The 15,275-nt window shown below is 33.6% G+C and overlaps 1 protein-coding gene and 1 pseudogene across 3 annotated transcripts in view; one reads left to right on the top strand and one right to left on the bottom strand.

Annotated features, from left to right (window-relative positions):
* GULP1 (GULP, engulfment adaptor PTB domain containing 1) overlaps nucleotides 1-8,952 on the bottom strand; it is a 191,984-nt gene extending 183,032 nt beyond the window's left edge. For 2 of the 3 annotated variants that reach the window (XM_006864034.1, XM_006864032.1), the window contains exons 1-2: nucleotides 8,891-8,952; nucleotides 2,772-2,833 (exon numbers count right to left, since the gene is read on the bottom strand). In XM_006864034.1, coding sequence (XP_006864096.1) covers nucleotides 2,772-2,833; nucleotides 8,891-8,918 — 90 coding nt within the window. In that variant the 5' untranslated portion in view covers nucleotides 8,919-8,952. The remainder of the gene's footprint in view (nucleotides 1-2,771; nucleotides 2,834-8,890) is intronic. The other variant, XM_006864033.1, reaches the window with a different exon arrangement.
* Nucleotides 8,953-9,032: 80 nt separating this feature from the next.
* LOC102827780 lies at nucleotides 9,033-9,591 on the top strand (annotated as a pseudogene).
* Nucleotides 9,592-15,275: the final 5,684 nt, after the last annotated feature.

Below are 15,275 nucleotides of genomic sequence, written 5' to 3'. Positions count from 1 at the left end.
GCTTGGGTCAGGCGCACCTTAGTCCTCAAGCTGACATCTTGGCTTTTCAACACTTTAAAAAGGTCTTGTGCAGCAGATTTGCCTAATGCAATATGTTGTTTTATCTCTTGACTCATAGTTACCCTGTATAGGGTTTTCGAGGAGTGGCTGGTAAGTTTGAACCTCCAACCTTGCAGTTTAAACCATCCAGTGCTTACCCTACAGAACCACACCAGGACTCTATAACTTTACATATCAAATATTTTAGAACATTTTAATAGATTCAAAGTAAGCACACACACACTCAAAAAAAAAAAAAAAAAAAAATCAGTAGCTGCACTCTACATCTCACAGCTCTGGAAGAACTTCTAGGTGGCCTTGTAAGTACGGCTTCCTGCCCATTCAGACTTATACCAGAATTCCTAGAAGTTTTCTATTAAACACAATTGACTTTCTACTGAATAAATTATTTTCTTCCTCCTAAAATAATCCCTCATTCCTAACTTCCTTATATCCCAAAGAGAAGTTTACTAATCCTTCAACCTTTAAATTGGTGTTGTTGTTGTTGCTACTGATGGTGAATCAGTTCCAACTCATAGCTCTACAGTGTCATATTTATGTATCAGCATTTTAATTTACATATAGGGTTTCTGAGGAGTTTCAGTGGGTTTCACTGGTTGACTTTATGATTTGCAGTCCAGTGCTGATCCAACAGCACCACACCAGGAGTCCAACCCTTATCATCTTATAAAAAATTGTTTTATTATTTTTTTGTCGGCCCTCAGGCTATCTCCAAAGTTGTCAAGAAAGTTTGACTCATTCTCATATTCCCAACCCAGTTCTTTAATTACCTCTCTCTCTTCGAAATGAAGCCTGATTTTTCTCTGATTATTATTTTAGGTTTTGGTTCCAACTCCTAACGTGGAATGCCAGGGAGTCGTTTCCAACTCATAGCGACCTTGTATAGGGCTTCTAAGGCTGTAAGTCTTTACTGGAGAAGAAAGCCTCATTTTTTCTCTTCACAGCAGTTGGTAGATTTGAACTGCTGACCTTGAAGTTAGCAGCCCAACTCACAACGCACTAAACTACTAGGGATTCTTTATTTTAGGTTTGCTGCTCACTAATTACAAAATAACAGCCTTCTTTTTTAAACTTAAAAAAAATACATCTTTCATTCATTTTTTTAAAGTTTTTATTGTGAATTATGTGTTCGTTTACATGGGTGATCATTATCTTTACATTCATCCTATCATATTTTGTTTCATTGCAATAATCACAATCCCTTGCATGCATCATCAAACAATGAAAGGGTACATCCCACACGCCTGCCCCTGGGCCACCAGCACACAGCCCCTCTCCCTCCCTGAGTCCAGAGTCCCCAGCCACTCCTTCTGTACACTTCATCATCTCTGCCTTCATCCCTAGAGTCACTGCCTCCCCAGACACTGTCTCGCACTTTGCTTTTCATTCTTTCTTTTTTTTTGCTTATTAACAACAAAAAACAAATGTTTGAAGAAACAAGAATATAGAGTGATGCTTCTATTTCTCCATTAATATGCATTGAACTGACCAAAAGAATCAGTAAAAGTTGTTTTCGTTGTTGTTAGAAGTCCTCAAGTCAGTTCCAACTCATAGTGATGCTTAGTACAGCAGAATGAGATGCTGCTTATTCCTGCCCCTTCCTTAAAGCATTGCTCTGTTTTATACCATTGTTGCAACAACTGTATCTATTCATCTCATTGAAGGTCCTCCTCTTTTTGCTAATGCTCTACTTTAGAAAATATGGTATTCTTTTCCTTCCAGATAACATGTCCAAAGTCTTGAGAAGAAACTGCACTATGCTCACTTTTAAGGAGCATTCTGGCTAAGTTTTTCAAAGACAGATCGTCCAGCTGTCAATGGTATACTGAATATTCCTCTCAAATAACATAATTCAAATATATCAATTTTTCTTCAGTCTTCCTTACTCATTGTCTGGCTTTCACATGCACATTGATGTTGTTGTTAAGGGTCATCGAGTTGGTTCTGACTCATAGCAACTCTGTATAGGGTTTCCGAGGAGAAGCTGGTAAGCTTGAACCATCTACTTTGCATTTCAAACCAACCTTGCTGTCCAGCGCCTTAACCCACAATGCCATACCCTGCACATCAGAAAATTGAAAATACTATGGTTTAAGCTTGGGTCAGATGCACTACAACATAAGTGTGGCTTTTTTTTTTTTTTTTTCTTTCTGTTTTCTTAATAGAGGATTTTTTGTTCTTGTTTTTTGTTTGTTTTGGATGATGATTATATTTGTTAAAATTGAAGCTAATTTCTCTCTCTCATTTCTTGGCTACTGTTTTAATATTTAGTCATGAGGTAGGATAAGCATGGGGTTGCTAACCACAAGGTTGACAGTTTAAACCCACCAGCTGCTCCTTGGAATACAGTGTCCCTGTGAGTCAGAACTGACTCGATAGCATATAACAGCAAGAATATGTTGCTTACTTTACTTCTTATAGACCATTACATTGCAAGTTATTTTAACTACAGCCAAGATCTTTTGAAGAAAATGCATGCATGACTTAAAATAAACAATAAAGAATATACTTTTTAAAAAGAAATCACTTATTTGGAGAGAGAGATACTATTATGTTCCATGCTATATCCCACAGTATTATTTTTTTATGCACATTTTTTTTTCAGAGATAGCTACCAGGAAATGCTAATATATAGGAAACTTTCTGTAAGATCTACTAGTAGCAATAATATAGCAAATATAATTAAACAATTTTATATGAACTAGTTTTACCTTTGCATTATAGGGAATGTAGTGCTTTGATAAAGCTTCTGGAGTATGCATCCATGTTTTGTCTGTAATGAAGAATACACAGCATTAAATTAAATTATATCCTCTGCAGTGTCATATTTATGTATTAGCATTTTAAAGGGTCCAAAATGAATAAGCGCAGTTTAAATTCTGAGACTCTTGGGAAACTGAGAGAGAAAAACTACTCTTCTAATAAGCTACATCACTGTTGCTGGTGAGTGATTATGGGATTCTTCCCTTGATGTAAAAGTCCCTAGCTGTCCTTTTCAAATATTTACAAATAGTATAAATAATAGTATATATATTTTTAAGAATATGTAAAAATAAACATCAGTTGCGCTATGAATGATTTTATCGATTGAGATTAAAAGCAAATATCTTTCTTCTTTATGCTTTCATGAAGTAACATTCCTTTTTTGTTAATTTTCTGATCAACGAAAAGTAATCTGTTTTTTACTCATGGTGATGACTATTGTTTTTTGGCGGCAAGAATTAGTTAGTTATTAAAAGACTCTTTTAACATTAAACTTATCATTCAAATAACTCAAACTATTATGTTTATTGCTAAGTAAATTTAGACAAATTAATTTAGGGCCTAATATCAAGAGGTGTGGATATATATATTCTTAAATGTAGTCTTTGAAATGTTTCTTAGATAATTGCAATAAAATATTAGAGATGAAAGAAACTCAGCATGAGAAATAAATTGAAACTATGTATTGTATAGTCCTCATTTGTTGTTGCATGTGGTTCTGACTCATAGTGACTTGTAAAGGGTTTTCAAAGCTTTAAATCTTCATGCAGCAGAAAGTCTCATCTTTCTCCCATGGAGCAACTAGTGAATTCAAGCTGCTGGCCTTGTAATTAGTGGCCCAGCATGCCATTAGCATCCTTTATACTGGTAGAAATAGAAACGCAAAAATCCATTTCTTATTCAATTCTTGATTTTTATTCATTTATTTAATGTACTAGCCAAACACTCTGCAAGTATAAAGAGGGGACAATACACACACAAAAATATAGAATTCAAATGACTTTTAATTTTTTTTAATGAGGTAGCATTTGTTTGGAGTAAGTCTTCAGATTCTTCAACTGTATTGTTTTCTCAGTACAATTTTCTGTGTACTTGTTTCTGTTTTGTTTTATAGGAGCTTGTAAATTTAGAATGAAAATTGTAAACAGAATAGAAACAAAGGCTGAATTTAACATCAAATATATTAGGTACCAGCTGCTCCTCGGAAACCCTATGCAGGGTCGCTATGGGTTGGAACTGACTCGACAGCTCTTCAAAACAACAACAACATGTTAGGTAAATACTGAGATAAAATTTTGGATTAATAGCAAAACTTTTTCAATATTCAATTCACAATACTTTAAAATGCTGTGGCAGAAATTAATTGAACATTAGTTTGTTCTTTAAAAACTAGAAGACTATAAAGGCAAAGAAAAAGTGGCATATAGTCTAGGAATGTCAATTTTATTTTAAAAGAAAATGTACATCTATTTAGTGCATTTCTATATTGGAGTACAATTTGAAATTCACAATAATTTGTAAGAGAGAACATAAGGTATTAAAAAAACTTCATTCTCATAGTACCTCATAACTATTTCTGCATACTTGGGCAGATATGCAATAGCTGTTGGTGAAATGTTTTGAGATGGTTCAAAGGAACTATGACATTGGTATTTAGTATGTAAAATTTTTACTTCATGTCTTATTTTTATCTTCGAGTGTTATCCCTATAATTGCTAATGAAGACATGTGATTAATTCAGGAATAAGTTATATTTAGATCTGGGATATAATCTTCTCCTTATACTATACTGAAATAAGTAAATCACAATATTGCACATCAAAATAATAAAAACATAAAAAAACCTACCTTGAGGATCAGATTTACAGTGCCACTTTTACCTTTTAACTCAACTTTTCTCCTGGCTCTCTTTCCAAAACATACATCTCTCTCAGGAAGACATAAGGCCTGACTAAAGTCAGAATATAATGCTTTACAGCAATCCTGAGGCAAGGAGATAATTGCTTTTCTTGAAAGTCACTATTATTTGAAAGCTGATGATATTTTTTCTGTTATAAAGTGTCAGATAGTGGTAACCTAGAATGGGGTGGTTATACACAGATACTCCTGATATTGGACTAAAATAATTACAAAATTAAATTATAAGTGAAAAATCTGTAGCTTCTCAATAATAAAAACATGCATGAATAGTGCATAATTGTATGCTGATGTTTGGGGGTTTGTTCACTGCACAATCACTATTCTAAGTAGTGCATTTATAAGACCTGAAGGATTCTCAAAATACACCTTTGTTCTCAACGTAGTTTATAATTTGGCAAAAGAAAAAAAAAAGTAGCAGACTAAAACTCTTTATATTATTTCTTAGAGATGTGGTTGAGCCTTGAGGAAAGAATACAAGTAATCATCCTTGGTCACTATAAAATCGAAAGCCATCCAAACCCGGTGCCATTGAGCCAATCCCTAGTCATAGCAACAATTTATAGAATTTCTGAGATAGTAAATCTTTATGGGAACAGAAAGCCTCATCTTTCTCCCACAGTCAGGTTGTTGGGCTTACACTGCTGACTTTGTGGTGTTAGCAGTCTAGTGCTTAACCTACAGCACCAATAGTGCTCCTTCGGTCATTATAAAGTATCCACAGAAGCAACTCAATATTGGGACTCATTAAAAAATGGGAATATAGATATTCTAGAGTTTCTCCTTCTTTCCTGAAATTAACTACAATCACTAACTCAGTATAGAACACTCACACGAAATGCCACCATTTCAACATATTTTACAAGGTCAAACGACTCTCACTGCTGGGTCAATAAAGTTTCATTTTAAAAATGCATTTAGATTAAGAGCTCATCAAGAAGGATGAAGATGATTTCACTATTCTTGTATCACTTGAGGTTAATGTAATAAAAACACCTACTTTGAAAGTCTGAAACTAATAAGATTTCCATAAAAGGAAAATAATATGTACACTCTGAATTTCAAGTGTCATGCACTGTGATGATATTTACTCATCAGTATGTCAACAGATTTGTTAAAAGAAAATGTAACCCGTTGAATTATTTAATCACATACTATGTTTTAGGCCCATTATTAAAAAAACTTTTTTATGTAATAGCTAGAATATAAGATTTTACTTAAAGTTTAATGAGGAAGTCAGTCTAGGTAAAAAAGATACAAAACATACTATTCTTTAAAATTTAATCTATGGTTTTATGTTAGATTAATTTTTATGTAGCACTTCAAAACATGGCTCAAAATGATGTAATTCTGAGACATTCTGTATTCTTTGGAATGCATCAGCAATTCTAATATCTTAGAGCACTTGCAACAAATTCACTGCAGTACCTGACTAATGCAGTAAAAAAAGATCAGATAAATTACTATTTAGATATTTAATACAAAAAAGAAGGAAAACAAAACACTTATGCTTAGTTTGAAGATGACAATCTTTTCCCCTTAGGCTTCTGAAGCCCAGGACCATTTGGTAAAATTGCACATGATGACTAAGTTAATTGGATATCATTGAAAAATGAAATAACCTTTACTGATACAAGACCATCTTGTTTTGTTTAGAATACTACGCACAGTGTATATGTTGATGCTACTTATTGGAAACATGACTTCAATTATATATTCTCTAGAGGTATAATTATAGCTCTATATGTCAAGACATATCAATCCTCTCATAAAATTAAAGTTTTACATTTCAAATTAAAGTTGGCTTTAAAAAATGTTATTGGTTGAAACTAGAGGCTGAGAAGTTATTCACTCTGAGAAGTGATTCTCTAAATGAGAATCAGAAACGGTTCTTTGAGTTTAAGGTAGAACATCCAGTATCAACTTCTTTCTTGGATTAAAATATTAATCAATAATTTCCTTTAAAGGATATTTAGTCACGACACTTGGAAAATAAGAGACCAAAAGAAATTTAAACAAAATGAAGCCAATCAGGAAATAACAAGTGCTCAGCTTTTCCAGTCTCCAAACCTCTCTGGTTTCCCCTAACGTGTTCAAATTTACATGTGTAATTGCTAGTTTCTTGAATTACTATCCAACACTTGGGATTTCTTAATTAAGCACTGCTTCAACGCCTTTAAAAAAAAACGATAAATTAGAAATATGGATTCTAAACATTAAAACCATGGAAAGGAGAATTCCACTAAAATAAAGATAAGGCACAGAAGTGCTGTATTTTTGTTTTTTTTAATAAGATAGTGTGATTTGTGATGTGAGATGCTTTTAATTTAATAAAGATAGCTCAATCAATGTATTATAGAATTATTTCTACATTTTGTTAATGCGAAAGGAAATAAAAAAGAAATATTATTTCTGGTATATGATTTAAATAACAAACTAGCTACACAAATCAGTAAATATCATTTTGGAGTCCATTACTTAGTAAAATATAAAATAATAAATTCCTAGCTTTTTCAGTCTGAACAATGTCTTAAAGGTTACAATATCTAAATTCCTATTGGAAAGATTAATCCTTTGCACTCCATTGAAATGTTTAAACACCTGTCATCTCAATAAAAATAAAGGTAATACTTTGAGTAATTCTAGTTTCACGACTTTGTTGGATTTTTTTTCCTATACTAAATCAAAGATCGTATCATTTATATCTACTGCCCTTTATTAAGCTGAGTCTCATAAACATTGAAAGACAACAATTATTGCCATACAAAGGGATCTCCACCATGCTTCCTGTTTCATGGCTAAGAGTCAAATCATCATGCCAATCTTTTTCATTTGGACATGTGTCAATGTGCTGAATAACCCTTTTAAAGAGAACACACTGTCCCTGATTATATGGAATAGATTATTGGTTTAATTTTTTTGTCATTTTTCACACACAAAATAGTGTCTTCAAAGTTACACTATCTAAATTCCTAATGGAAACATTAATACTCTGCATCTCATCCAAATGTTTGAGTACCTGTCATCTCAGTAAAAATAAAAGTAGGACTTTGAGTAATTTTATTATATTTTCACGGCTTTGTTACAATTTTTGTTGGAATAACCACAAGGTTGGCAGTTCAAACCCACCAGCTGCTCCTCGGAAACCCTATACAGTGTCACTATGAGTCAAAATTGATCCAATGGCACTTTACAACAAATACACACACACACACACACATATAGCTTTTTTTTCTATTTTTTCCTTTCTGGGTCTATCAGGAAACATTTTTATCAAATGCGTTCTTTCATTACCCCTTTAAAGTACAGACTGAAATTAGCTGCTTCATTCTTATATAGTTAATAATGATATGTTGCTTTTATATTTTTTACCTGAAAATTTATAAAAAAAACTTATTTTGATCTCATTCCTATCAACTCATTTATCGGCAGTCCTCCAAAATTTTTAATAGAACATGAAATGGATACGTGCACACATGCACACTCATACATTTCCATCACTGCAACTTCAAGTAATGCCTGAGGAATTTCACATAAAATGAAAATGAAACTAGAGCTCAGATTACTTTATTCTTGAGATTTCACACAACAGCATAAAATCCCTTGAGTATATATTGCCACTTTTGTATTGTGAATTAAGTGTATTTAACAACTTTGTTACTTCATTAAGCTGTTATAAACGAAGGTCAATTAGAAATGTTTCCAGATTTGTGTTGTTCATTTCTAACTTCTAGAGACATGAAGTAGCACTGAGGGTTAATGCACTAGACTTCAAGTTTGGTTTGAACCTCAAGATCAGCAGTTCAAGCTCACCAGCTGCTCGTCAGAAACCCTATACAGGGTTGCTATGAGTCGGAACTGATTCAATGGTACTTAATAACAATTCTAACTTCTGGTGTGGCTCTGTAGGATCAGCACTGGACTGCTAATCACAATGTCAGCAGATCAAACCCACCAATTGCTTCTCAGAAACCCTATACAAAGTCTCTGTGAGTCAGAACTAACTCAATGGCACTTAACAACAACAACATTCTACCATCACTCCTGAGAAATCTGGTTTTATAATAGTAAAAACTGATTTCTTAACTTCTCTGCTTGATTTTAATAATATTGAATTGACTCCCAGGTCCTTTAAAATGGGCACACTTACCTTTTTTCCTGCTAAAAGCACGATTCATGATGAGGATCAGTCAAATCAATGTTAGGGTCAGTCAAACTTTATTTCCTATAAAAATAACAAATATTTTAACAAAATATATATAAAGAAGTACTGAGCAACTTCTTTTGAACAAATGCACTTCAAACATGAAGCCTTCAAAAATTGTTTGAGGGCAGCAGCTGAGTTGACGCTGCTTGAGAAATCCCTGGGACTGAGTAAAGAGAATAAATACAGTGCCCATGGCGAGCGCCAGATTCCAGTTCTTTAAGCAAACAATGGTCCAAGTCTTACAGGGCTGACTACTATAGCAGCTCATCTAGTCAAGCAAGCCAACAAAGACTATTTGCTTGGGAGCAATGTGGAAGAACAAGCAGTTGTTCAGCAGTGGTTAGAGTACAGGGTAACTCAAGTAGATGGACACTCCAGTAAAGACGACGTCCGCACTCTCCTGAAGGATCTTAATTTATGTCTTGAAGATAAAGTCTACCTTACAGGCTATAACTTTACGTTAGCAGATATACTGTTATACTATGGACTTCATCGTTTTATAGTTGACTTGACAGTTCAAGAAAAAGGAGAAGTATCTGAACGTGTCTCGCTGGTTCTGTCACATTCAGCATTGTCCAGGCATCAGGCAACATCTGCCCCATGTCGTCTTCATCAAGAACAGACTCTACACCAATTCCCATTAGAAGCTTCCTGTGCACTGCAGAAGAGAGCTTAAAAACATCGCAAATGGAATAACATAATTGATATCAAGTCATTATTTGTTGGTGTAGAAGTTAAATTTTTAAAAGTGTAAACTTTTATTTGTCCTTTATTTATAGAACCTAAAATTTTAAAAATGAATGCTTTATTTGTCCTTTGGTTGAAATTTTGCAGTTTTTTAATGTAAAAATTCAACTGCTGTCTCCCCAAAAAATGTGAGTCAAGATCAAGTTATAAATTGCCTTGTTTTATAGATCAAATTTGCATTAATAAAAGTTGCAAATCAGTGACTGGATCTTAAAGGAACAACTAGATGATCCTCTCCGTACTTGACATAGTTGTCTATTTATTAACCTCTGTTTCATATTTTAAAATGCATTTCCCCTGTGACTATTTAGATAGTTTGTTTATTAAAATCTATAATAAATTGTGCCGAGGATACAGAAAGGAAGCGAGGTGAATTTGATTTCAGATATTTATGTAAGCTAGTAAAAAACATGTGGCTGAAAAAATCCAAAAAAAAAAAAAAAATTTTATTTTGAAAATATTTACAAAGAACATTCTAAAATGTCCCAAAGGAAACTAGGAAAGGGTACACGTAAGTACTCAATATTGTAAGTAGTACAGATCATTACATCTCAATGGAAGTTCCTCCAAATTTCTTTAATTATATCCTTATATAACACACCCATTGATAGTTAACATGTACAAGTTACTGTTGTTGTTAAGTACTGTAGAGTTGATTCCGATACATAGCGACCCTATATAGGATTTCTAAGGAGCAGTTGGTGAGCTTGAACCACTGACTTTGCAGTTCAAAAGACTTTGCAGTCTGACACATTTAGCCCACAGCGCCACACCAGGACACCAAGGATGAGTCAAAAATTATCTGTACTCTGCGTATAGAATTTATTTTAATAAACTTTTAGAAAAGGCAAATACATCATCTTTGGACATAATCTCCTTGCTTTTTAATACACTTAGTCCATCGTCAACAGCTTTCATATTCCTTTATTAAAAATATTTTAGGATGAGCTGCAAGCCATGAATGCACCGCTGTCTTCATTTCATCATAGACAAAACTTCGTCCTTGAAGGGCTGCTTTCAGGGAACCAAACAAGTGAAAGTACAATGGAGCAGGATCAGGACTATAGGGAGGATGCTTTAACACCTCAAAATGAAATTTTTGCAGATTGTCCACAGTGTGGGCAGTGGTGTGTAGATGTGCATTGTCATGCAAGATCACAATGCCCTTGGACAGTAGTCCTCTGTGTTTCATCTGAAGTTTAGGCTTCAGCCTTTCAGTGAACATCTCACTATAATGAGCACTGTTGGTTGTTGAACCTTTTTTATGACAGTGTTCCACTCATGGCTCTTGAGAATCCTAGAAAATCGTAAGCATCAATTTTCCAGCTGATGGTTGACGTTTGAACTTTTCCTTGGTTGGTGATTGAGGACGTTTCCACTCCATACTCTACCATTTATTCGTGGTGATAAATCCATGCCTCATCACCAGTAACACTTCTTTTTGTTTTTAAAGAAACTTTTACCTTCCTTCAAGTCTCGGTTTAAATTTTGTTTGTAGATGTCCAAACACTTCCTATTATGCTGTTCCATGAGTTGTTTCTATACCCATCACACACAAACTTTTTGAATCCCAAGTTTGTTGTGAATTTTTTCATAGGCAGAGCCATGGCTGATTTGCAAATGATTTGCCATATAATTCACTGTCACTCATCTATTCGACAGAATCATTTCACATGCAGGAGCAATGTTGTCATCAACTATGGACATAGACAGGCGTTTTAATATAGTTGTAGTGTGGATAATTTTTACTCACTTTCGTATTTGCAAATGATAAGGCATGATAAAATTTTGTCTCATCATTAGCAGCTGTGGTACATAAACAGAAATATTTTAATTATGATTTTAATGATTAAATCATTTTTATAAAGTCACTCAGATATACCTTTTTAAATTTTGAGAGTTAACTGAGATCCAGAGAAATTTCACAACTATCATATAGTCACACAAACAAGTGGAATAGTAATAAAAGTGGAAAACCATATAAAACTATCTACTACTTAGGACTGCTTTACATATCAGGTGAGTTAGAAAGCACTTGGTACCATATTTGCTATTGTTTTGTCAGACATAGCATGAAATCCAAATCTAGGGTTCTTTTCCTTATATGCATCATTCACTGATTAAAGAGTTTCTCCTTAGTATCCATTCTATGGGCTGCTCTTATGTAAAAATTGTACATCAAACCAACAGTTTGGCTACAAAACATTATGTTCTATGAGATGACTGTCCAACGGAGACATTTCAATATTATCTATCTAATATCTTCTTATAAAGAACAAAAATTTCTCTAGCATTCCCTCAAAAACTCAAGGAATATTCCCATTAAGATTTCTGGTAAAAGTTCATTTCAAATATAAACCAGAATTGCATTGCCATCTATAATTGAGACCCATGAAAAAGTTCATCTTACTGATTAAACCAGCTGAAGTAATTCTTTGTTTGTTTCTCTAGCAGCAAAACACTCTTAAATTGATATTACTGTTTCATTTCTAACTAATCTTCTATAAAGACAAGTGCTAAAGGAATATGTCAAGGTAACTTAAAAGATTCAATGACTTAAATTTTCTCAATTTTCATCTTAGATTCAATCACATAAAACAAAACTCTCTATTTAATAATCTGCCCCGTACTAACTGAAAGACCTTTATTAGTAGAAATCAAAGGAAACTTATGTACTTAGTGTGAGAGCCTTAGTCTTTAGACGTCCATATACAGATGACAAGTTACATTTTTGCTGCCCATTTCTGCACCAAAGTCCCAGAAATCTAAATAATTATGGAAAGAACTTTCACCAATCCCACTCCAAGACTCAAAGACTCACTGCTACTTGCTGTTGAGACACCATTGAGGTAATTTTATGCCAGCAAAAATCAGTCTCAGACAAGTCTCCTCCCCCAGATTCTACTCCTTAGGCACTACATCATACAACCAAAGATCTCCCATCTTCAACCTCTCATTGTGATATCTGATACTCACCGTGCCTTAAGTCATTATCAAGATGTACCTAGCATTTGTTTGAAGGTTTCCTACAATTCCTTCTCACAGTAAAATCTGACTGGCAAGACTGGACAATATTTCCTTCTTGTTGCACGTAATGGCATCATCAGCCAGAGGCAACTCAAAAAAATATAATACATACATATTTGTCTTACTTAGGTTCTAAGTACATAATACATTTTCAGAGAATATGGATTTTTTTTCTTTACCTATTTTGTTCGTAGCTATATCCTCAGCAACTGAAATATTACTTGACAAATATTTAAAAACACAATTGAGGAATTGAAGAAATGAATGAATTATTGCCAGTTACAAGTTTTTATTTATATCAACTTCATATTTATTCTTATCTTTATGGCTTATTAGAAGTCCTTCCTTTTTATATATAGTTTCTGAAAATAATTATCATAATATAGCTCTTTTCTTCACAAGTTTATGACTAACTTACTCAACTCTGCAGGCTTATTATGTTCAATTTAGTTTAAAGTAGTGAACTCAAAGTGTGTTTTCTTAATTCTACATTCAAATTTATATTTAAAAAAACTTAGAACATTCCAGCTTTAAAATACAGTACGTACAATGTAAACTATCACATAATTCACAATAAAACATTTAAGAAAAAAAATGCAGTAAGTAAATGGTATTCTAAATGTTTAATTACTAATATATATTCTATTTAAATGCATATGCAATCTATGTATTTATGAGAATTATCAAATTAAAAAAAGAATATGATCTTATGCAAAGTAAATCATAAATACCATGTGAAATTTTAAATTCAAAAGCTCTAAGTTTAACTCTATTGATTAGCTAGCTCCAAAGATGATTTTAATATTCTAATTTTGTTTGAAAGAGTATCGTTTCTAGTTAGATTAAAATTAGAGTCTATTAAATTGCGCAATTGTAGTCACCATATAGCTACATGCCAATAAAAGCATCGCAGTTAAACTAATCTTTTACTGCCAAATCGTTATTGCAGTGAAATTGCTATTATCTCTGTTCATGAATTTATACCACCAAAAAAAAAAAGAACTAAACCCATTAACTGAATTATAAAATATCATCATTAAAACACTGTTTTGTAAGCTTTCTAATGACACAGTAACACTCTTTATTCACTCCATAATTTTTAATCTTCTTATTATATATGCCATTAATACAAAAACAGAAGAGAATCTATTTTTAATTAAAATAGTCAAATTAATAATACCATATATACTTAAAATGCAAATATAATTCACAAAAAAATTTTAGTTATTATTTTTCCCATAAAAATAACTCACAAAGTACTAGCTTCAAAATATTGCTATATACTAGGCTAATTTTCCTTTATAACTAATCTTGTTGTTGTTGTTAGTTGCCATTGGGTCAGTACCTACTCATAGAGACCCCATGCACAACAGAATGAAACACTGCCCAATCCAAGGCCAACCTCACTATTGTTGCCACGCTTGAGGCTATCGACACTGCCACTTTGTCAATCCATCTCATTGGGCGTCTTCCTCTTTTTATCTGACCCTCCACCTTACCAAACATGATATCCTTCTCTAGTGACTGGTCCTTCCTGAAAATATGTCCGAAGTATGAGAGATGAAGTTTGGCCATCCTGGACTCCAAGGAGCACTCTGGCTGTACTTCTTCTAACACAGATCTATTGGTTCTTTTGGCAGCCCATGGCACTTTCAATACTCTCCTCCAGTACCATAACTGAAAAGCATCAATTCTTCTACAGTCTTCCTTATTCACTGTCCAGCATCACATGCATATGAGGTCACTGAAATACCATAGCTTGGGTCAGGTGCACCTTAGTCCTCAAGCTGACATCTTTGCTCTTCAACACTTTCAAAAGGTCTTGTGCAGCAGATTTGCCTAATGTAATACATTGTTTGATTTCTTGACTGTGCTTCCATGAGTGTTGATAGTTGATCCAAGAAGAATGAAATACTTGACATCAATCTTTTCTCCATTGATAAGAATGTTGTTTATTGGTCCAGTGGTGAGGATTTTTGTTTTCTTTACATTGAGATGTAATACATACCGAAGGTTGTGCTCTTTGATCTTCATCAGTAATTAAGTCTTCTTCACTTTCAGCAAGCAAGGTTGTATCATCTGCATATCGCAGGTTGTTAATGAGTCTTCATCCAACTCTGATGCCAGGTTTTTCTTCATATAACCGAGTTTCTCGGATTATTTGTTCAGCATACAAGTTGAATACGCATATTGAAAGACTATAACCCTGTTGCAGACCTTTCTTAATTTTAAACCAACTGCCTCTTTGTCCAGGTACAGATTCCCCACGAGCACAATTAAGTGTTCCAGAATACTCATGCTTCGCAATGTTGTCCATAGAACGTCATTATACACACATTCGAAGGCCTTTGCATGGTCAATAAAGCACAGGTAAACATCTTTCTGATATTCGCTCCTTTCAGCCAAGATCCGCCGGACATCAGCAATGATATCCCTCATTCCACAGCCTCTTCTGAATCCAGCTTGAACCTCTGGAAGTTGTCTGTCAATGTATGCTAGTAGCCGTTTCTGCATTCCCTTTAGCAAAATTTTATACTTGCATGGGATATGAAAG

Source organism: Chrysochloris asiatica, unplaced genomic scaffold (genome assembly GCF_000296735.1).
Source record: "Chrysochloris asiatica unplaced genomic scaffold, ChrAsi1.0 scaffold00059, whole genome shotgun sequence".
NCBI classification, from domain to species: Eukaryota; Metazoa; Chordata; class Mammalia; order Afrosoricida; family Chrysochloridae; genus Chrysochloris; species Chrysochloris asiatica.
Note: the sequence above shows the minus strand (reverse complement) of the source record. Positions and strands in the feature narration are given on the sequence as shown.